Source organism: Cebus imitator, unplaced genomic scaffold (assembly GCF_001604975.1).
Source record: "Cebus imitator isolate Cc_AM_T3 unplaced genomic scaffold, Cebus_imitator-1.0 Scaffold54, whole genome shotgun sequence".
NCBI classification, from domain to species: Eukaryota; Metazoa; Chordata; class Mammalia; order Primates; family Cebidae; genus Cebus; species Cebus imitator.
In genome coordinates this window covers 8,512,273-8,536,274 of record NW_016107369.1, presented here as the reverse complement: position 1 = coordinate 8,536,274, position 24,002 = coordinate 8,512,273, and the positions used below count along the sequence as shown (strand labels likewise).

At 44.8% G+C, this 24,002-nt stretch overlaps 1 protein-coding gene and 1 long non-coding RNA gene across 2 annotated transcripts in view; one reads left to right on the top strand and one right to left on the bottom strand.

The window, feature by feature from the left end:
• LOC119471266 overlaps window positions 1-6,140 on the bottom strand; it is a 28,748-nt gene extending 22,608 nt beyond the window's left edge. Inside the window, exon 1 of the long non-coding RNA XR_005200306.1 lies at window positions 5,862-6,140. This is a non-coding gene — a long non-coding RNA (uncharacterized LOC119471266). The remainder of the gene's footprint in view (window positions 1-5,861) is intronic.
• A 201-nt stretch (window positions 6,141-6,341) lies between these two features.
• TTC9 (tetratricopeptide repeat domain 9) overlaps window positions 6,342-24,002 on the top strand; it is a 29,989-nt gene continuing 12,328 nt past the window's right edge. Inside the window, exon 1 of the mRNA XM_017528765.2 lies at window positions 6,342-7,379. Within this exon, the coding sequence (XP_017384254.1) occupies window positions 6,974-7,379 (406 nt within the window). The 5' untranslated portion in view covers window positions 6,342-6,973. The remainder of the gene's footprint in view (window positions 7,380-24,002) is intronic.

Here is a 24,002-nt window from a genome sequence, read left to right as displayed (position 1 = left end):
GTCAGGCCGAACCAAGCTCTGGAATCATAGAAAAATTTATTGTTGGGCTGGGGTTGCAGGCAGAAGGTAGAATGAATGAAAATATGAATATCACATTAGCTACATCTGGACATGAAAAACTCAAAAATCTCCTGCTTTCTCTCAGAGGGATATTTGAAGATTTGAATATGGATAACATCTGATAATATAATTTTGTCAGGTAAATTGTAAAATTTGATGCAATTAGAAAAACATCCCCAAAATAGCTTTGATTTGGCTGTCATGTGACCAAACCCTGAAGAGCTTAGCTTAGTACAAAAGATATTCAAATACATGTCTCACATATGCTCAAGAAATTGAGCTGAAGGAAGAGACAAAGCAGCACAAGCCATCTGTTTCGAAAGTATGCAAGCTCCAGAGTGAGTGTGGAGAGAAAGGCGGCTCCAGTCTTCCAAGACCAGTGGGTAGCAGAAGAGTCAAGGACTCCAAGAGTCAGAAACAAGATCCGACCTGGGGCAGACATAATGCCTAAAGCCTGTAAAGGAATGTTGTGCCTTCTAACGTTTACCATGCAAAGGCCTTTCCTTCAAAACCGTTCCACACACTTCTCTAGGAAATCTTCCAGCATTATCTCAGCAGTAATGAGCTATTCCGCTAGTGGTGTGAGCATCCACAGAATTCACTGGTGTGTGTTCAAGGCTAGCTTGTTCGGAAACAAGAGATAGGTTTTGATGACATTGGGCCAAAGTACCATGAGTACTAGAAACTTGCTGTGTGGCCCAGTCATCTTTCTCCTTCGTGAGGTTCATGAAGAATCCATATACGCTCGTGCCACTGACAGATGAGAAATTAAAACAACACTTTATAGTTACCTGAATAAAGCCCAATTCCTTAATGTAAAACTCTCCTTTAAAAACAAAGTTAGAGGCCAGGTGCGCCTGTAATCCCAGCACTTTGGGAGGCCAAGGTGGGCATATCAATTGAGGTCAGAAGATCGAGACCAGCCTGGCCAACATAGTGAAACCCTGTCTCTACTAAAAGTACAAAAATTAGCTGTGCATGGTGGCATGCATCTGTAATCCCAGCTATTCAGGAGGCTGAGGCATAAGAATTGCTTGAACCAGAGAGGCAGAGGTTGTAGTGAGCCAAGATCATGCCACTGCACTCCAACCTGGGCGACAGAGCAAGACTCAGTCTCCAACAAACAAACAAACAAACAAAAACAAACAAAACAAAGTTAGAGCCTATACTAAAGGCTTACAAGGGCCTTCCTCTCCCCATGACATATCAAAACCTTACTCACTTTTCATCCTGCCACATTAGACAAGATGCAGACAAAAAATGTACACTTAGCTATGCATTTGAGGAAGAGAAAACATGGCCAGATCCCAAGGGAAGGCCCTGATTCAGCTTACCTATTCCTGCTGCATTAAGAGAAAGCTGAATGGAGGTTCATATTTCTGTTCATGTTAAACACAGATCAACTCATTCCCTAGAATCTGGCCAATCTGTAAATTACTCTTTTCCAGGAAAAGGCGAATATTAGGAAAGAAGGGAAGATATTGAACCTCCCTTCCCTCTAAACACTTGCTCCTCAAAATGTGGGCCATGGACCAGCAATATCAGCAGCACCTGACAGCTTGTTAGAAACATAATCTTGGGCCCCAGCCTAAATTAACAGTCAGAAAACTGCACTTTAATGAGCTCTCCAAGCAATTCATATATACATTAAAGTTTGAGAAGCACTGATATTGTTTTTTATATTTTTTGTATTTTTTAATTTCAATAGCTTTTGGGGCACAAGTGATTTTTTGTTACATGAATTATATAGTGATGAATTCTGAGATTTTTAGTGCACCCATCACCCAAGTAGTGTACATTGTACCTAATGTATAGATTTTTTTTATCCCTAGGTCCTCCCCACTCTCCCCATTCTGAGTCTCTAAAGTCCATTATACTACTCTGTATGCCTTTGTGTACTCAAAGCTTAGCTCCCACTTATATATGAGAACATTTGGTTTTCCACTCTTATGTCACTCAGAGTAATGGCCTCCAGCTCCATCCAAGTTGCTGCAAAAGACATTGTTTCGTTTCTTTTAATGGCCTAGCAGTATTCCATGGTGTATATTATATCACATTTTATTTATCTACTCATTAGTCAACGGGCACATAGGTTGCTTCCCTATCTTTGCAATTGTGAAATGTGCTGCTATAATCATGTGGAAAAGCAGTGAGTTTCTGATCTTAAGTTCATCTTCAATTTTCTGTCATTTGGGTCTTTTCTCACCTTCTAAAATAGTGCTCTGCATATGGCCAATGGTTAATGAAAGAATGTTTAAGAAATTCTTGTTGGCATTTATTTAATTCCATTCGAAGGGAGAAAACCATTTCTGGGAAGCCAAAACACGTTTACCAGTGAGTGGCTTAAACAGAGACAGAAGCATACTGACAACAAGCAAACAGAATACTTCTAGACATACACACACAACTCTGTGGAGCGGGACAGATGGGCATAGTAATTCTCCTCTCACTCTATACAACCCCTCCTAATATTCCCTCCCTTCCGCATTCATGCTCGCCTTTATCGGAGCTACTACTAAGCTCTTGTATTGCGTTCTGCTTCATACACAGGGTAGTATTGCATAGCTTACATGTTTCTCATAGCCTTGTCCTCAAATCCAAAATCTAAGAGTGAGGTACTGCACCATTAAGCCAGCACACAGTGGGAAAATAAAAAGCAATTTGGCGTGTCAGTATTTCTTACCTTGAAATGGTTGCCACCACTGTGACCCAATTCATGTCTTATTTCTGACAGGAGCCAAATCCCAGGCCTGGATCTTTATCCAATGTTTGCCTCCTGTAGCCTGTCTTATCTAAGTTATTTTAAGGACTGGCAACAACAAAATTTCAGAGTGCCCAGCCTCCAATTTTTTCTCTTTGCTCTACCTGATGCAATACCTTAAAGTAAAAAGGTCCTGCGGTTTGCTAATATTTATGGATTAACTGAAGTTCTGTCACAACATTCTTATGGAATCCAATAATGACAGGATTAATGAGCAATAATTAAAGTTGCCATCTATCAAGCACTTATGATGTGCTTCACAACAACCCTATGAAGTAAGTAGTATTCCCATTTCATGAATGAGGAAATTTGAAGTTTTCATAAGTTGAATAACTTGCCCAGGAAATAGTAAAGACAGTATTCCAGCTAACACTTGTCTGAGTCTAGAATCTCTTAACCACTGAACTTATATGATGTCTCACTTATAAGATACCACTGTATGCCGGGCGCGGTGGCTCAAGCCTGTAATCCCAGCACTGTGGGAGGCCGAGGCAGGTGGATCACGAGGTCAAGAGATCGAGACCATCCTGGTCAACATGGTGAAACCCCGTCTCTACTAAAAATACAAAAAATTAGCTGGGCATGGTAGCGCGTGCCTGTAATCCCAGCTACTCAGGAGGCTGAGGCAGGAGAATTGCCTGAACCTGGGAGGTGGAGGTTGCGGTGAGCCGAGATCGTGCCATTGCATTCCAGCCTGGGTAACAAGAGCGAAACTCTGTCTCAAAAAAATAATAATAATAATAATAATAAGATACCACTGCAAGCACACTGTGTGAGCAGAGAATCACCTACCCTCTCTGGGGATAATGTCAGGATCAAATGAGATGAAAGATGTCAAAGCATTTAGGAAAGCAAAGAAAGATAAAATATAATATGTAATTTAGCATGCTAAAATTACGTCCAACTAAAAGCCCTCAGTTCTCTATAAATGACAAGTGTATATGTGAAAAATGTTCACCTTTATAGAGATATCTCAGTTAATTCTATAGCATTTTTAATTTATCAAATTAGAAAAACATTTTTTAAGAGCTCACCCTTGATGTTGGCAAGGAGGCAGTGAAACTAGCACATTGCTGATCGGAGCGCAACTCAGTACAACGTTTCTGAAAAGCAAGTTGACAATGTGTTTCAAGACTTTATTAAAACTTGAAATACTTTTTTAAGAAAGAATAGGACAAAAATTTAAGTATAAAGACAGTTAAGAGCATAGATTCTGGAGCCAGATTTCTTGGGTTTAAGTCCCAGCTCCACTACTCATTAGCAGTATAATCTCAGGCAAGTCTCTGTGACTTGGTATCTAAAATGAGGATAACAATAATACTGATTTCACTAAGTTATTATGAGATTTCAATAGATTATTATATGTAAAGTGCTTAACCCAATGCCTGGCACAATGTAAATACATATGTAGGTGGTATCTATTATTTTTATCTCAGTATTGTTTATAATAGCAAAATCTGTCTGACTCTAGAAGAATGCTTAAATACACTATAATAGACCTTACAATGGAATTTTTTTTTTTTTTGAGATGGAGTCTCCCCCTGTGGTCCAGGTTAGACTGCAATGGCGTGATCTCGGCTCACTGCAACCTGTCTCCCAGGTTCAAGTGATTCTCCTGCTTAGCCTCCCAAGTAGCCAAGATTACAGGCACCTACTACCTTGCCTGGCTAATTTTTGTATTTTTAGTAGAGATGGGGTTTCACCATGTTGGCCAGGCTGGTCTTGAACTCCTGGTCTCAGGTGATCCACCCACATCTGCCTCCCAAAGTGCTGAGATTACAGGCATGAGCCACTGCACCCGGCTTCTTACAATGGAATAATGTACAGCTATCAAAAATGAGGCTTTAAAAGAATAATTAATTACATACAATGTAAAGTAAAAAGCATGGGAAGCAAGCCTGGGGAACAGCGCAAGACAGTGTCTGTACAAAATATAATTAACCAGGGACGATGGTGTGCACCTATAGTCACAACCGCTCAGGAGACTAAGGTGAGAGATGAGAGGATCCCTTTAGCCCAGGAGTTCGAGGCTGCAGTAAGCAATTATCATGCCACAGCACTCCAGCCTGGGCAACAGAGAAATACCCTAACTCAAAAAAAAAAAAAAAGCAGTAAACAAATTGTGTATATTGTTCCATACCACTTATGTTTGCTAAAAGAGCACTTGTACAAATATAGATGCCTAGAAAACAACTGGTAGGAATTCCATCAAAATATTAACAAAGACTACAACTGGGTGTAGATTGGGGGATTCTTTATACCTTACTGTATTTTCCAAAATCTCTAGAGCAGTGTTTCTCACACTTTAATCGGTAAACAAATCACCTGGTATGCTCGTTAAAATGCAGCTTCTGGATCAGTAGGTGTGGGATTTTGCAGATTCTGCATTTCTGACAGATTCTCCTGTGATGCTGATGATAGTGGTCCCAGGTCTACACTTTGAGTGGCAAGGTTTTAAAGGAGCATGTCTGAACCAATATACTGGTTAACTGGGACCCACCCCCAGAGTTTCTGATTTGGTAGGTCTGGAGTAGGATCATGGGATTTGCATTTCTAACTGTTTCCCAGGTGATGCTGACACTGCGGGTCTGGGAACAGCACTCTGACAACCTGTGGTCTAGAATATTTTTTCCTTAACATCTTAGAGGGGAGGGCACTAAAAAAATGTCAGGCTTCTCCATTGCCCACAAAATCAAATCCAAACTCTTCGTGCAAAAGCCTCTATAATCCAACCCCATCATTTCCCACTACTTCTCATTAGGACATAATATCAAACCTCTATGCCCTAAACACACCTGAGATTGTCCTGATGTTTGAAATCTCAGCTTCTCCATTGCCCACAAAATCAAATCCAAACTCTGGCTATCCCACTTTCTTCTATTTCCTCAGGCCAAATCCTACCCAACCTTCAAGGTCCTCAAATGCTATCTTCTCCATAAAGCCTCCTAATCTACCACTACTCAAAAAGCGACCTCTCCCTCCCCTCCTCAGGGCTGCACAGGACTTTTTGTTCCTCCGCAGTGACAGGCACCATCTGTACCTGGTCCAGCTACTGCACTGGTGGGAGGCGTCTCTTCGCCTGTAGACTGGGAGTTTCTTGAGGGCAGGGGAATGGCTTGCCTCTCTGCCTCTTAGCCTTAGCAAATTCCCGGTAAACAGCTGACACTCAGAATTTACCGAAAGAATGGGACCTCCTGAGGAAGGGCACAGAACTGTCCTGTAAATGGAAACTAGACCGGACGCACGCCAAGCCGATGACCCACAGTAACAGGTGCTCCATCTCTGATGTCTGTGATTCATTCTGCACAGCTGCGCACACACAGCGTACGCACACCCAGGCTCCCAGAATACGGCGCCCCACACGCTGTACAGCACGCCGCGTTCTGGACGCCCCGGCCGCCACACACACCGAGACACACCTCAGCGACAACCTGGATCCACAAAAAGGAGGCCCTGCCCCCTTAAAAATATTAACATCTTACTGCAAAGAACTAGAAGCCCCGGCTTGCGCCTGCGCCCCTTATTCCCCGCCGCACCTTTCCTTGTAGTTTTTAAGAAATCTATTTCTGCACGCATTTCGTCGCCGCCGCCCCCATCCGTACACACACACACACACACACACACACACACACACTCACTCACTCACTCCCCTTCCCCCTACACCTACCCCCTCCCTTTCGGACTCCGCGCGCCTCGGAGAGCGGGATTGAAAGGGAAAGAGCGGGGCCGTCTTTGTCATTAATCCTCCCCTCCTTCGGGCGAGCCAAGCTTCTTCCGGGTCAGCGACCATCCCCGCCACCCCACTCAGAGCCGCGGTCCCCCAGCAGCGCTAGCCCCCGGCCCACGAGCACACGCCCCGCCGCCAGCAGGTTGCGGAGCGAGGAGGGCGGGAGCGGGCGGAGCGGCGCGGGGAGGTGGGGGGAGGGGCCGGCGTCCCAGGCGGCGGCGGCGGCGGCGGCGGCGGGAGCAGCCTCTGGCAGCAGCGGGGAGAATGGGAGTGCGGGGCGCCAGACCGCCGCGGGGTGTCACGGCCGCCACCAAGCCTGCGAGGCGCGGGGCCGGTGCCCGCGGCTTTTAAACCCGGGAAGGCGCGGCGGCGGCGGCGGCGGCGGGCAGATCGCGGCGCGCGCCAGGCGCCCGGGCGGCGGCCGGATGGAGAGGAAGGGTTCGGCGGCCGGGGCCAAGGGGAACCCAAGCCCGCCTGCGGCCGGAGAGGGGCAGCGGCCACCGCCGCCGCTGAGCGTCCCGGGAGGCGGCGGTGGAGCCCCGGCGCGGGGCCAGGTCGGGGCGGCGGCCGAGCCGGCCGAGCTCATCCGGCGAGCGCACGAGTTCAAAAGCCAAGGGGCGCAGTGCTACAAAGACAAGAAATTCCGTGAAGCCATCGGCAAATACCACCGGGCGTTGCTGGAGCTGAAGGGGCTGCTGCCGCCCCCCGGGGAACGGGAGCGCGACTCGCGCACGGCCTCCCCTGCCGGGGGCCCCAAGCCCGGCCGCCTCTCGGAGGAGCAGAGCAAAACGGTGGAAGCCATCGAGATCGACTGTTACAACAGCCTGGCAGGTGAGCCGCCTCGCGTCCCCCGCCCTCCGCCTCCCGCCCCTTGGTCCCCCGTCCCTCCGCGGACCACTGCGGCGCGCCAGCGGTGCAGATTCCCCTGCTGTGACTGTGCTGCTCTGGGGAGGAGAGCCCGGGAGGGAGGCGCTTTGGAAAAAGTGTGACTTTCAGGATTATACCTTCCAAAGGCCATAGTCATCTCTCGTCCCTTCGCTTGCATACATCGTAAATCTCACCTATAAATGACTGGATAGATAGAAGGGGACCCAGCTGGCCTGGCGATGGCTGCTACTGCTACTGCTCACCAGTGGACCTGGGTCCAAAATGCGGAAGTAGCGCCCGGGGTGGGCCCCCGCACCCACCACTAGCCCAGCTTTTTCCTGCGGGATGATCCCAAGGGAAGCCACGCACCTGTCCACTCTCAGGTAGCACTGGCACCAAGGACTGGTCCTCTCCTTTTCCCCAACTAACCACCTCCCTGTAGGTAAGGTCTTCACCAAGTTTTTTGGCCCCAGTAGCAAAGGGGAGTTAGACACCGTGCCTTCAGCATCTTGAGCAAAATGGATTCCAGAATGCCACTTTCTTCTCTCTGAGCTATGCTGGGGCTCCCGGTTGCCAGGTGAAGACCACAGTCTCAAACGAAACCTGCTTCATGGCTGGGCTTGAACTAGGCTGCGTTCTCACTCTCCTCCCTGCCCCTTTCCCGCTATGTGTAGCATCAGCCCCCACGCCAGCTGGCTGCTAGGGGTGAAGGAAAAGGGGGCCCTTCTCTTGGGCAAAAAAGGTGTACATTCCAGCAGTAAGGAATTCCAGTACATGCCTTATCCAACTTTGAGGATAAGGGCCAAAATCAGGCATTTTTAAAATTTTTAATTTAGGCGCAGGAAAATTTAAAGTCTCTAAAAAAGGAAGAGTCTGGCTCTTGCCAAGGCCTTCCTGTGAGAAGGTGGGAGAGGTTGGCAAAGGCAATTTGAAAAGCATTCTCTCCTCTTCTCTTGCCCCATTTGGTGAGATTTTGGCGTGGCCAACCTTCTCCGATCAAATAAAGGGCAGTTCCTCCTAGTTCCTAATGTGTGAGGTTGCGGAAACTGTCTATGGACAGTTAGAGCAGGGTAGGGGTGGGAGTGTGACTGGGTGTGGCAAGGGATGGTGAATGTGTCTGAGGCCCAGGCAGTGGGGAGTGAAAATAAATACTGGCAATTCTGCTCTATTCTTAAATGCAGATCTCTCTGTTCCCTCTGAAGTTCCTAGTATTAGCCTACCTCTGTCTTCTCATAATGCCATGCCCAGTTTCATCTTTGATCAGGAAAAACCCAGGTTACAGAGGCACTTTGTAAAAAGTAGTTTACAAACTTAAAGGATTAATAGAGTAGTGGCAGCAGTTGGAGGAATGGTGGTGCTAATAGCAATACTAGCAGTAACAGCGGCAGATAAAATTGTTGTACAGCAAAAATGGACCCTTTCAATCCATTATAAGATACAGCTTGAGTCCTTTAGTTCCCATAAGTCTTTGGCATACTGGCTGCTGCCCCATGAATAAAGGGCAGAGCAGCCAGGAGTGGAGGAAGAGGCACTGTGGATTGCTAATACGGTGATTTTGGAGTGGTAATGGAGTCTTATATTTAGTCAGTATTATCCATGGACATTCTAGGGCTGCCAGCCAGTGGCTAGCACTGCCTGCCCTCCACCCTAGACATGGTTACATTTCCATGGTGAAATCAAAGATGTGTCCTTAGTCAGGGCCAGCCCAGTTAGGGTGGGGCCGAAATCTAGACAGCTCTGCCACTGCCATCCTCACCTCACACACTGGAAAACTTCAAGTGAGAGAATGGAAAGTAGCAATAGCAGATGTTCCCCTCTGCTGCTTTCTCCAGTGCCCACCACACTTATATTAATAATTAATTGTGTACGCTGTTAGGCATCCTCCATACATTGTCTCTTTAAATCTTTATAATCTATATAAAAGAAATATGATCATCAGTTTTGCAGAGAAAATGCTCAAGGCTCCGGAGCCATTCTTCTTCAAAGGCAATGTTCCTGTCATCATACTTTGATGCACAAAGTCAGCATCCATTGGGCCTCTGTCTCCCTTGAGCCCAGTTTCAGGTGGGCTTCAAAGCCTTGTACTTTGGAAATTCCTTTGGGAGTTCTCAGGCCTGGTAACCAGGAGAAAAAAATAGAGTAGGGCACTTTGATTCAAGGTTCTAATGGGGCTATTTGCAAATGTCAAGCTTCACCCAAGAAAAAAAAACAGATTACAAGCAAAGCAGTTTTGTCAAAGCTAAAATCTGTATCCTGTCTAGAAAATTCAGCTAGGAGGATTGTTCCACTTAAAAGTCACTTTGAGAAGAAGTAAAAGCCTTGTGTTTGTTTCCTTCAGGGCTAGGTATAAAATCAGTGATGACTATTTCAGAAGTCCCAGCTAATAGGAAAGTATCCTTTCTTGTTAGATTACAAAATAATCAATGCATATAATATGTATTTTCTTTTGTGAAATACTAAAACACTTAAAGAAGAAAATACACAGTTACCTTTAATCCAGTTAGAAACCCATTGTGGTGTATTTCCTTCCTGTATTTTTTTCTGTGAATAAATGTAAAGAGTTTATGAAGCTGAGGTCTTCCTGTGTCTACGATCAGGTATCCTGCTTTAATCCCATTTACTTATATCAGAAGCATTTTTACATTTCATAAAAATAGTTTCATGAAGATTATTTTAAATGGCAACAGAAAAATTTTGCATGTGTATTTATAGTCCTCATTGTCTAGAAAGGAAGGAAAGATGATCACTGGTGGTGTTAGAGCCAGAACAGTGCAGCATGGCCCATGAGATATCTTTTCCCCTGTGTGCCTGCTGAAAGGAAGGAGACCAGCAACTGGAGATTTATTTTGGAAGAATGGCAGCTGACCCTTCCACCAGGGCTGCAGCACCAGCTGCGTAGCCCATCAAGCTCCAGGTCTGGGGCAGTCTGAATATATTTAATCAAGGATCTGTCTGTCCTCCTTCTACACAAAGCTGTGCATAGAGAGAGAAGACTGGGGTTTAGGAGGAACTTGGACTACTAACCCAGAAGTCCAGGGAGTATAAGGCTGTGTTGCTAAGGGCATCGCTGCTCTAAACAAGAGGTGGCTAAGAGCCTTCTGGAATAAATCTAGGCTCAGTGAATGCTTGTATTCCACATGGAAGCCTCCAAAAGAATAGCAAGGGGGCAGTTAGAATGTGCTAAGAGATGTCCATCTAAAAATCTATTTGGATGACTTGAAGGGACATGTGAAGGGTGTGCAGGCAATTTGCAAAGTGCTCCAGGTTGTGGTCTCTTCTGGCTGGGATTTCCTTTTGGTTGGAAGGGATCTGGCCAGTTGTACAGGGCCCCTGGATGTGATTTTTGCATATCTTATTTTCCAAGAAATTCAAAGAAAGAGGTAGGGAGCATTCTGTTTCTTCAGAATTTCCAGTGATTCTGATATAATGATTAGAAAAGATACCCTGACCTTCCTGGGGAGACATAGGGATCTGATTTTTACAGAGGCTACAAAGAAGCATGTATTGGTCTGTTGGTGGACTCTTCTTGACATTGAACAAGACACAGGACTCCCCTGGGGCCTTGGAATGTTCTATGCTGAACCCTTTGAAGGGCAGAGACTTTTGCCCTATATCTGTTCCTGTGGGGCTGTGGGGGCCCTAGCTGAAGTGTGATCAAAGGGATAAAACACACAATGACTTTGTTGGTATCTTCAAATGATGTTCAAGGCTCAAATGCCAGCAGCAGAGATGGAAATCAACAAACCAAGGCATTGGACCTGAAGACTAGGAGCTTGTGCCTCTGTCCCTGGGATACGTTGTGACCTTGGATAAACGACTGCCATTTCAGTTTACCTCCATTTTCCCATCTACTTACAGCTATGTTTAGGAGATTTTTGTTTATCTTACCAAAAGGGTAGCTAATATCCACTGATCCCAGTTGAAGCCTCAGGATAGGGATGTGGCAATGCCTAGAGGGAAGTCACATTGGGAAAAGGCCTGGGATGCTGCTGCTTTGAAACAAGCTTTTCGGTGCTTGTGGACATGTCTTAAAGCCATGGGATCAGAGCCAGCCACATAGTTTGCTGGGCCCAGCGCGAAATGAAACGTAGGACTCTGTTCAAAAGGCAGGGAGGAAGTGTCGTTAAAGATCCTAAAAGATAAAGCTTTCTTCTTTTTTTCATTCTCTCTCTCAGCATGTTTTGTATTTGCTATTTAATGTCATTACAAATAAAATTTTTAAATGTAGTTGTTAGCATAGATTTTACTATTCTTTTTTTTTTTTCTTGAGCTGGCATCTCACTCTGTCACCCAGGCTGAAGTGCAATGGCACAATCTTCAGTTCACTGCAACCTCTGATTCCCGGGTTCAAGCAATTCTCCTGCCTCAGCCTCTCGAGTAGCTGGGATTACAGGCACGTGCCACCATACCCGGCTAATTTTTGTATTTTTAGTAGAGACAGAGTTTTACCATACTGGCCAGGCTGGTCTTTGGCCAGGCTGGTCCCAAACTCCTGACTTCATGGTCCGCCCACCACAGCCTCCCAAAGTGCTGAGATTACAGGCGTAAGCCACGATGCCTGGCCTGATTTTACTGTTCTTTATATTGTGTGATGCCAGTTTTAAATGAACTTATAAAAGCACTTTACTTATATGAGGGATTATAAAAATTATACAATTTATGCTTCTGTAGCTCGTACATGCATATGTATTTATTCTTACTAGAACAGTGGAAATGCTGCACCAAACAAACTGAACTATTTTTATTTCACTTTTTTATATGTGTACTTTATATGCATACTTCATATACACACTTTCTACCAGGCTTTCAGATGAGCTAGGAAAGGAAAAGGGGCTGTATATTACCCGACCCTTTCCTTCTGTGTCATACTTTTGAGCATAAGTGGTTGGTTGGCTAATAGGAGGAAGCAACATAGGTAGGAAAGGATATGATAGGGTTCCTAGATTATCTGTGTTTCTGAGAACGTTTTTTTTTTTCCTACATTTGAAGCCATTTCTAATTTGAATGGAAAGCATGGCCCTTTGGGACTGTCAGCTTGTTCACTTAGTTATGGGCATAATTAAGTCTTGATCAACTCTCACACATAATGAGGCTCCTCGAATTCTTTGCTCATGGAATATTGTGAATGCTATATGCAAATGGAGCAGCAAAGAGTGATCTTGTGCCCATCTCCTCTGTCCCTGCTCATGCTGTGTTGTCCCATCAGACTTCACTTACAAAACGCAAGTTTAAAGATACAGTGATTAAGAATTTCAAGAAGGTGGCTGGGCACAGTGACTCATATCTGTAATCCCAACACTTTGGGAGACCGAGGCGGGTGGATCACTTGAGGTCAGCCAGCCTAGCCAACAGGGTGAAACCCTGTCTCTACTAAAAATACAAAAAGTAGCCAGTTGTGGTGGTGGCATCTGTAATCCCAGCTACTTTGGAGGCTGAGGCAGGAGAATCGCTTAAACCTGGGAGTGGAGGTTTCAGTGAGCCGAGATTGCCCCACTACACTCCAACCTGGGCGACAGAGTAAGACTCTGTCTCAAAATAAAATAAAATAAAAAATAATTTCAAGAAGGCAATAGCAGAGTATTAAATGAAATACAGGACCCTTCTGAGTGTGGGGCTCTATGCAACGGCACAAGTTGCCTATCCTTAAAGCCAGCCCTCAATGGGACACCAGAAAATGGCTGGCTGGATACATCTGAGGTGAACAAAATTGGATACAGACTCTGAGGCAGAGACTAAGAACAAAGGGTATTCAACAGAAGTTGGTGTAAAGATGGATGAATTACAAATGAAAAACTCAGTGGTGAAAATGAGGTCAGGGACTAGAGACAAGCAGTAACCTTATAGTCAGAGGATGAATTGCTAGGGTAAGGACTGGTCCAAGGAAGGGGAAAGAATATAGGCCTCATGCTAAGATGCTCAGCCAAGATCTTGCCATCCAGATGGGAGAGCTTGACTGGCTAAGCTGTTGTTGACCTGAGGCTGTTCCTTAGGTAGCACCTTGACCAATAAATCTTAAGGGTCATGTAAATGGGACTTGTAATACCGTTTTCCAAGGAAGAAAGTGAGAATTGAAACTTGCAGAATGCTTTCAAGGAAGGTACTGGGAAGAACATTCCGAATTTAGACTTTGGGCTGAGTTCCTAAAGTGGATTTGGAAGCTCTGTAGTCCACCTCCAAGGGAAATCAGTCAGGTGGCTTTTAGCCAGGAATTCTTTAGGCCATCTTGAAATCAGAGTCCCTAAAGCCAAAATACATGGGAGTGCCCCCTCCAAGGCAGGGAGACTCAGCTGCAGACCAGACAGGAAGGCCAAGATGTGGAGCAGCCAAAAGCTGTGTTGTAGGTGACCTCCAGATTCACTATAAGGAAGTCCTCTCCTTACAGCTGTTGTCTTTCACCACCAGACTGTGCCTACGCCAAACAGCTAGGGTGATAACTGAATGTTTCCATCAACCAACTAGAGATTTCCTAAGCCCCTTTGGGATGGCAGATGTCCATATTTGGAACAAAATTTTCCATTTCACCCAGATGATTAGTGTGGCCCAGCCCCAGGCATGGAGCAGCAACTCTAAGATCTGGCTCGGACAATGGTTCCAGACATAAAGAAGCCAAAGATAATGCTATAGAGATTAAAGGACTTTAGCCTTCCTTGTGGCATTTATATGACCTTGGAATTATTCATTAGCACTGTAAAGCTCATTATCTTACATACACATACAATGCTATATCCCCATCAAAAGTATGAAGTGGTACTAGCAAGCTCAAGATTTCTGTAAAATCAGAATTTTTATTTCGGATTTGGATTTGACCCCAAATCCTACATAGGTACACGGATTCCCTTGCCAATACTACCAGCTTGTCATCGCACAGGAGCTAGGCATTTCCAATGATAGGGATATTCACCACCACCTGAAGCAAACTTTTTGACAACCATCACCACCAAAACAACTATAATAATAATGGTATTGGTAGCGACAGAAAGGATTACCATGTTAAGCCCAGTACATCATAGATGTCCCACAATTGTGTTTAAAATGAATGAAAGCGTTTGTCCTAGCATCTGTCTCACGTTAAGGATCCAATAAATTCAATCATTCCATTAATGCTTATTGAGCACTTACTATACAACACCAGACCCCAGGCATGGGGGCTGGGTATACAGCAGTTGACATGAAGGACAAGGTCCCCGCCTTACATGAACTTACATATATCTACTTTCATTTGATCTGTACAACTCTGTGAGACAGAAAAGTCAACCTTGCAACAGTTACGTTACTTGCCCATGGCCACATAGTGTTATGTGGCAAACTGGATGTCTCATCCACCGTGTCTGTAATTCCAAAGCCTGCAGTCTTAGCCATTCACCCTACCACCTCCATCTTTAGGGGTTTCTTCCTTAGATACTAAAGCTCGCCTCACTGAAATTTATTTTAATCCACCAGTATTCTACTCTTTGAAGCAGCATAGAATATATATAACCTCTGTAGCAAGGACAAACCTTGACATTTTGAGGGTAACTCTCTTGCCCATCTTCTAGTCTTTTCTTCTGGTGGTTAGACATCCTTTTGCTGTGACTATGCCTTGTGTGATTAGGACTCCCATTCTATGACCATCGTGGGTGGTTAAAGGGAGAGTGTCCTCTGTTCTGAAACCAGGTCATCGTTTCCCTAGGTCCTCCCATGTCACCAGGAAGATGACCTGAATTTGTATGGACAGTGGGGAGTGAGAAGCCCCATGAGTAATAATTTTTAATGAACATAGAGACTGCAGAAGCCCCACCCGTGTCTCTCCTCTTTCCTTCCTCCCTTGCTTGAGAGTGTGTGAATTCCAGTTAAGAGGTCTTCAGAAATCAAAGTAGAAATTTGAAGGCTAGTCCTGAACATAAGTAATATGTCTCTGGTGTCGAGAAAGGCATGACAGAAGGATTACCATAGGTGCTCAGCATCTAAGGTTCTTATTAGCTCCTGAGTATAGAAATCCCACGTGTTGGAGGCTCAGCCAGAGCAGCTGAAGCACCCAGAAGGAAGCTCACTCATTCATTGGATCTTTACTGGACACTTGCTATGGCTCTTCACAGCCCAAATCTAAACACTTTCTGTTTTTTTTTTAAAAAACATGGAGTAGGGGCCAGGGTTTTAGTCCAGGCTCTGCTACTAATTTGTTCTGTGACTTTGAGCAAGTTGAGCCTCAGTTTCCCCGTCTGTAAACACTGGGGGTTAGATCAGCTTCCCACCAAGCTTTCTTTCAGAAGCATTGAACTATGCAGGATTTCAAAGAGCTTCTAGCAACCCCCTCCCTGCCTTGATTTTTCTGTCACATTTGGGGAAGGAAACAAGAGACAAGCTCTCTTTTATTCCAGCTCACTGGTATGTGCTGACAAATAAGTATTAAAAGATCTCAACTGAGATTTCCAAGGCAACCCTTGAATATCTGGGGGTAAACCAAAGGGACATCGAAGCCTCCTTGGATGATGCAGTCAAACACTGGATTTCTGAGAAAAATATGGGTAGGAATTGAAGCCTATATAAAACATTATCTGGGCCCTGGAATCTAAGTTGATGGCACCAAATAGTACTCATTGCTGCTGTATCTCCCTAGATTATCCCCAAATCGAACGAATCAAGCAGCCATTCAGCATCAGAAACCTGGCAATGCTGGCTATATTAGGCCAGGAAGTACTGGCAGCAGTGAAAACAAAACAAAACAAAAGCTCTTGATAAACAGACTGGCAAGAGTTTGAGAGAACTGTTGCTGGCTAAGTTATGGCATCTCAGAGAGTGGCCACCCATGGCTGTAGGCTGGAAAGCCCTGGGGATTCTGGACTGGATCTGAGCATCTGAGGATGTGATTCTAGGCCTGTCGCTTATGTCCAGTCAGAACTGCACTCCTTTCTCTAATGGATCTGTACCGCCAGGGTGTGGAGACCACAGGGCCATTGGAAACTTGAGTGGAATCTGATGCCTATACAGAGAAGGGGGTATCCCACTTGTGCCCATGAGGATGGCAAGGAAGATAGAACACAGAGGAAAAGACAGGTAGCAACCTAGACCTCAGAAAACCTGAGGGGCAGTGTGGCATAATGGAAACTGGTCTTAGTGAAATCTGCATCTGAATCCTAGCTTCCCTACTTATTCCTCCATTAACCTTGGACAGCAACCAACCACTGTGGCTTCTGTTTCCATGACAGCATGGGAGTAATAGTATTGTACCACACAGGATTGTTATGGTGATTAAATTTAATGATACTTGCACACATGCCTAGCACCGTGCCTGGTTCATAAAAGATGCTTAATAGATGTTAGCTGATATTTGAATCTAACTCCTACTCTAGTATGTATGAAGACAGAGGAAAATATAGGGAAAGGAAGGGGAAAAGAATGCAGCAAAGAAGGCTATGGGGGAACATGGGAAGCAAGTGAACAAAAAGGTGAGGACAAAACAAGGGTCGGGGGAAGAGTTTCATCTCCCAAAGTGTCTGCAAGACAGGGGAGGTGAGAAGGTGTAAGCCAACAGCCTTTGGTGTGGACATTTCCTATCACCATGCCTGGTGCATTCCTGGTCTAGGGAGGCTGAGTGAACAAGCAACTCATCAGTTACCTGAAAGACTGCAGAACTCCCACCTGACCAAGAGCCCTTGGGTCAGGGGTCTGTCCGCCTTCCAGCTTCTCAGGATTTGGGTCAGTCTAAGAAACACTGAGAAACTGTGGGTTCTAGGCACACATCATCTCCAGCCTGAGATTCTATAAGTGAATAAGGCTCAGTGAGACAGTGCCTGTTCTCTGCCACTTTTCACACTTTGCCCCAGGATTCCCCCTGACCTTGTCTTTGAAATGAAACAGCAGGGAAAGAACTTCAGGCACTCTCACAAGTCAGACCAGTTGAGAGTCTAACAGCAGAAAATAAGGATTTGCCTGCCGGGAAGAGAAGATACATGCTGCGATCATTTGAGTCCCCAGGGGAGCTTAACAAGCAAGAAAGCTTTCTGGTGGGAAGAGAAACAGAGGATGGCAGAGGCTCGTGGGAGAAGGAGACATCCGAGAGAGAGGCTATGGGGCTGGCAGCCTCAGTCCTGCCCCGCCCACCCTCTTGTGCATCAGGCAGATGCCAGCTTACTGAGCTTCCTTATTGGGGTAGGAGGAAGAAAGTCCTTGGCTTAATTAGGCATTTTGGGAATGAGAACACTAGCAGGTATGACCCTTGGGTCTGCTCACAGGCTCTCCTGCACCAAAATACCCAGGGTCCCCTCATGACCCTAAGCCTTACCAGGACAGTGCCCCATGAACAGGCAGTGCTTTCTGCCTAGGAAACCCTTCTGAATCCCTTTTCACACCTCTCCTCCCAAGTTCTTCTCCCCCTTATCCCCCAGCTCTCTCTGAAGGGATAATGGTCAGAGGTGACTTTTTAAAAATAGCTTCTAGCCTGGGCATGGTGGCTCCCACCTGTAATCCCAGCATTTTGGGAGGCCAAGGCGGGTAGATCGCTTGAGGTCAGGAGTTTGAGACCAACCTGGCCAACATGGTAAAACCCTGTCTCTACTAAAAATACAAAAATTAGCCAGGTGTGATGGTACAAGTCTGTAGTCCCAGCTACTTGGGAGGCTGAGGCAGAAGAATCACTTGAACCCGGGAGGTAGAGGTTGCAGTGAGCCAAGATCGCATCCCTGCACTCCAGCTTGAGTGACAGAGCAAGACTTCACCTCCAAAAAAACAAAAAAAAGTTTCTAATTACACAAGTAAAGCATCATAATTGCAGAAGTTATCGATATTAAAAGAAAAACCTTAGACAAATTAAATTTAGCAAAGTTTAATTGAGCAAAGAATGACTCGTGAATCGGGCAGCCTCCCAAGCCCAAATAGGCTCAGAGAGACTTCAGTGCAGCTACATGGTGGAAGACGATTTACGAAACAGAGAAAGGAGAGCCACTGTACAAAAAAATGGAAGCAAGGTACAGAAACAGCTGATTGTTAACAGCTCTGCATTTGCCTTATTTGAACTCAGTTTGAACAGTTGGTTGCCTTCGATTGGCTAAAACTCAGTTGACTGGCGTAAGAGTAGGTTGCAGACTGTTTACATACCCAGCTAGTTTTCAGTTCACCATGGTTCACTATGTAGAAAGACATCTTTAGGCCGAACTTAGAATATGTGAGGAGGCAGCTTTACGCTAAACTTTTTAACATTGAAAATATCAGAAATTACACAGAAGAATCCCAGGCTAGGTGGTTCATGCCTACAATCCCAGCACTTGGGGAGGCTAAGGCGGCAGATCCCTTGAAGTTGGGTGTTTGAGAACAGCCTGGTCAACATGGTGAAACCCCATCTCTGCTAAAATGCAAAAATTAGCTGGGTATAGTGGCACACACCTGTAGTCCTAGCTACTTGGGAGGCTGAGGCAGGAAACTCGCCTGAACCCGGGAGGTGGAGGTTGTAGTGAGCTGAGATCGCGCCACTGCACTGCAGCCTCGCCTGGGCAACACAGTGAGACTCCATCTCAGAAAAGAAAAAGAAAAAGAAAAAAATTACAAAGAAGAAGATAAAACTGTCATTTACCACCCAAGATGACAACTCTTACCTGTTTTTGTTTATTTCCTTGCCATCTTTCTTCCCTGTGGATATATAATCATTTATATGTAAAACATCATCCAATTTCCTTGAGGTCTACCTTTCCTGATGTATTTAGGAAAGAAGGGGTTGTTCTCATGTGGGCTGGGGCCACTGCAGGTACCTCCTGTCTTTTCTCACCTCCACTCCCACAGGATGCTGCTCACTGTTTGCGTGACAACCAAGGGACCACTCAAGTTCCTGCTGCTGCTACTTCTTTTTCACATTCCACCGCACCTCTACACCCAGATGTATGATTTCACTAGACTTTACTGAAGGTTATGGGATACAGAAGGAGTTTACATCTCAAAAACTGATATTAGAAATTCTTCCTCTTAAAACTCATTTGGCCATCAGACTACCAGGAATTTCAAACGGACCACTCACCCTTTTTTTGGCAGGTTCCAGCTCCCCGCCATGCTGCTTGGACTCTGTCTCCCCTCCAGCTCCTCTTAGCTTCTTAGGTTTCCCACTCTCGGATTCCCTTCATTTCATATGCAAAGCAGCTTGGGCATCTTTTCATCTACCTGTGTGCCTACTACTGACCTCTAAGCCTCACCTTCCCCACCTGAAGCAGTTGATGGAGCCAGTCTCCTCCAAAAAGATAATTTCTTCCCGTAGAGAAACTCTGCTTTAGCTGTTACAAATTCTGCACCCATACAGAAGGAGCAGAACTTTTAAAAGAAAAAAAAATCTTCACACACACACACACACACACACACACACATTTATTTTTCACAACATGCAGGTTAATACTGCACAAACTTTAGCAACCTTCATTTTTTTCCACCAGTGTTTTCCATTGAAAATATTTTTCGGTGTCATTTTTCTACAGCATGATTCTAATGGCTGTGTAATGTTCCATTGCACCAATGTCCCGTTATTTATTTAATCTACTGACGGATACTTAGTTATTTCCAGCATTCTGTGATTACAACACAGTGCTGCCACAGAACTGTTCTTTCTGCTATACACGTGCCTATTAATTATCTGATCCCCAAACACATCTGATGGCAGGAGGGAAGGATGGTGGGAGAGGCAGTAGGAACATGGGAGATATCACTGGGGCAGGAGAGGGGTTCGGAACGGGGGAGACATTCCTTAATGTCCAAAAAGAGAACAAGATAGAGCTTTGGCTTCTAAGATGTTCCCTTATCCTGGCTTAGAGTTTCTGCCAATCGACGTGACGTGTGTACTTGGCCAGAACTGAGAAGAAAAAGATAATATTGGGCGATGAGTTTCTTCTGAGTATTTCTGGGAATATACTCATCCTCATATTCCAAATGGCCAATCTGACCCCTCCAAAGTTCTGCTACCATCTTTCCACTACCACCTTCTCCCTCTTTGTCTACCACACCAAAGGCAAGAGTGAGAGTAAGGGGCCATGGGTGGGATAACAGAAATGTTCTGCTGTAGCACCCAGATTGGTGCCAAAGGGCTGAGCTGACCTGAAGCTTTGGCATTACAACTCCCTTGGGCAGATTCCAATATGCCTTAAAGGACTGTCAACATAAGCTTTCAGCTTGTAGGATTTTTTTATTTCATTTTATTTTATTTTTTGAAACGGAGTCTCACTCTGTCACCCAGGCTGGAGTGCAGTGGCGCGATCTTGGCTCACTGCAACCTCTGCCTCCCAGGTTCAAGCAATTCTCCTGCCTCAGCCTCTTGAGTAGCTGGGAGTACAGGCGCTCACCACCACGCCAGGCTAATTTTTTGTATTTTTAGTAGAGATGGGGTTTCACTGTGTTAGCCAGGATGGTCTCTATCTCCTGACCTCATGATCTGCTGGCCTCAGCCTCCCAAAGTGCTGGTATTACAGGTGTGAGCCACTGTGCCTATAGGATTTTATACTGGCCTTCCAGCTTAGCTGTTTTGCCTGCCGCTTTGACAGCTATTTTTGCCAACAGAGGGTAATTAAAAAGAATATAAACTCCTTGAATGCTTTAATTTTCAAGATATATCTCTTGAATGCTTTCAATTTTCCTTGTGAAGCCCTGGGCACAGGCCATGATGAGTGAATCCTTATTGACTAAGTTCACTAAGAGTGCCTACCTGAAATTGCGTAATGATGATGAGTGGGAAGCAGCAGCTCTGGTAGTGATCCCAAAGCTGGGGCATATGTGAAGAATCAGAGGGATTCAGGGGAGCAGGTTGATTATGGTGAAAAGGAGAGATCTTCAGAGTGTTGCTAAAACAAAGAAAAGACACACTTGACAGTGTTTGTTTGAATCTAGTGCAAGCACATACTATATTGGAAAAGTGGAAGGCCAGAAATTAATGTGAATGAAATCAAAGGAGATTTAACCCCCTAGATAAAGCCAAACAGCTCCTGGTAGTGGGAGTAGCAGCAGCAGTAGTGGGAGACTCTCGGGGCAGCAGGCAGGAGAAACGGGTATTGTAGTGAACAAAGAAACGGCCACTTGTAGTAAGCTAACTCTGAGCCAGCCTCCTCAGTCTTCAGACTTGAAAGAGATCTTCAGAGATCAGCTAGTCCAGGTTTTCACCGTTACCACCAGCTCTGTTGGATTGGAACCAATATGGGATTTGGGGTTAAGTAACACTGGCTCTTTCCCTGTAAGAGCTGAGTGGGCTCAACAAGTCACTTAACTTCCCCAAGCCTCAGCTCCTGGAAGCAGAGCTAATTATACCTATTTCCCAGAGTCTCCATGAAGGTCAAATGAGTTGTAAAACACCATATATATATGTTAGGTCTTGCTGCCAATTGAGCATAACCACTGTGATAGGTGCTGTGTGAGAATTTAAAGACGTTCTAGAGATGCTTGTCTGAAAAAGCAAGGGAGACACATTTCATAAATACTGTAATGATCCTGACTTGGGAATGTGACTATGAAAAATAATTTTATTCTTTGTAAAACTAAACGGTTTATCTGATGATCATACCTGTAGATCTGAGTTCATTAGAGAGACTCCCAAACAGGTTCTGCAAAGCATTACCATTAGGCAAGGGTGTACTATAATTCACAGATATTTAAAAAATAATAATTTCCTCACAAGTTAGAAATAGAAATTTCCTGATCTCAGTTAAAAGCATCTACAAAAAAAAATAATAAAGCCAACACCACGGCTGATGACAAGAAATTGAATTATTTCTCTTATGATCCAGGAATTGCACTCTTGAGCCATTATCTTAGAGAAATAAAAGCTATACCTGACTGTTCCTATCAATTTTATTTATAATAACCAAAAACTGGAGACAGTGCAGATATCTTTCAACAGATGAATGGGTAAACAAACCGTAGTACATCCATACCATGGAATACTACAGCACAATGAAAAAGGATGAACTATTGGTGCATGCAACAACTTGGATGCATTGCAAGGGAATTATGCTGAGTGTAAAAAGCCCCTTCCAAAGGATTTCATGCTATGTGATTCCATTTGTATAATATTTCTGAAATGACACAATTTTAGAAATAGAGAACAGGATAGCAGTTGTCGGGGGTTAAAGAGGAGGTGAGACAGGAGGGAGATGAGGATAGAGGAACTTACACATGATAAAATTGTATATAACTAAACACCACACACATACATACTGAGTAGAAGTGAAGCTAGGGAAACCTGAATAAGATCTGTAGATTGTATCAGTGTTGATATCATAGCCAATATGTTGTACTATCAACTTACAAGATGTTACTGCTAAGGGAAAATGGAGAAAGGGTATAGGGAGTTTCTTTGTAGTGCTTCTTACAACTGTAGGTGAATCTATGATTATCACAATAAAAGTTTCAAGTAAAAAATACTAATCGGGGGGTTAGCTTTGTAAGCACTAGCTAAGCAAAGATAGGTGTTGTTTCAGGAAGAAACCAGAAACGTGTCATGTCAGCCCTATTAGGATAACAGTAGACTCTCAATGGAATTGGAGATGCTGGTGGTTTTAGAACTTAGAAAAAAAAAAAGCAGCAGCAACAGGAGGGAAAACTTGTTTTTTATTTTTCTCTCTGAATGCAAAGGAACTAGTGGGAGAGAAGGTTCTGGAGGGTTATATAGGAAGTTTCCAGATGAGAAGTATTTACATATAAAGTGAGAACAGTTTGGCACAATTAGGGTCTCACACTTAACCCCTACAGGAGGCAGCACTTATGCCTCAAATATGTCTAAAGAAAGAACTGAGTTAGAATCATTATAGGCAGGTAAGCATCCTAGGAGGGCAGTGTGTGTAATGGTCAAAAGCACAGTCTCAGGTGCCAGATGACCCAGGTTCAAATATTGGCTCTGACACTTAACTGGCATTGTGACCTTGAGCAATTCAAATTGCGTGTGATTCAAATTCCTAGGGCTTCCATTTTCCTCTCTGAAAAATGGGCAAAATACTAGAATCTACCTCATAGATTGTTGTCAAGATTAAATGAGTTAATGCTGAGAGCAGCCCCTGTCCCATTCATGCTCAATAAAGATCACCTGCTCTTCCTCTTAGTGCCCTCCTGGGAGGATGAATGGTTACTGTCCACTGGTCCAGGGCCAGATTCTCTTGAGTTCATCATGGAGCAACTCATTTTGCTGCTCCTTTTCCCCATCTCCTTGGCCAGGGTTCTTATTCTCCAGGGAGGTATTTCAAATCACTAAGAAGAGAAGTATCCAAATGTCACAAATTGACAGCATACTGGAGAACAGTTATTTGCCCACATGTGCGGATTTCCAGCTCTAGGACTTGGCCATCTGACACCTGTCTGCCCTTGTGGGTAGTCCTGGAGTTCCCCATTGCTGTCCTGGACTCTTACGGTTTAACCAACTGGATGGTTCTTAATATTAACACATATCGGCCGGGCGTAGTGGCTCACGCCTGTAATCCCAGCACTTTGGGAGGCCGCGGCGGGCAAATCACAAGGTCAAGAGATTGAGACCATCCTGACCAAAATGGTGAAATCCTGTCTCTACTAAAAATACAAAAATTAGCTGGGCATGGTGGCCTACACCTGTAGTCCCAGCTACTCGGGAGGCTGAGGCAGGAGAATCGCTTGAATCTGGGAGGC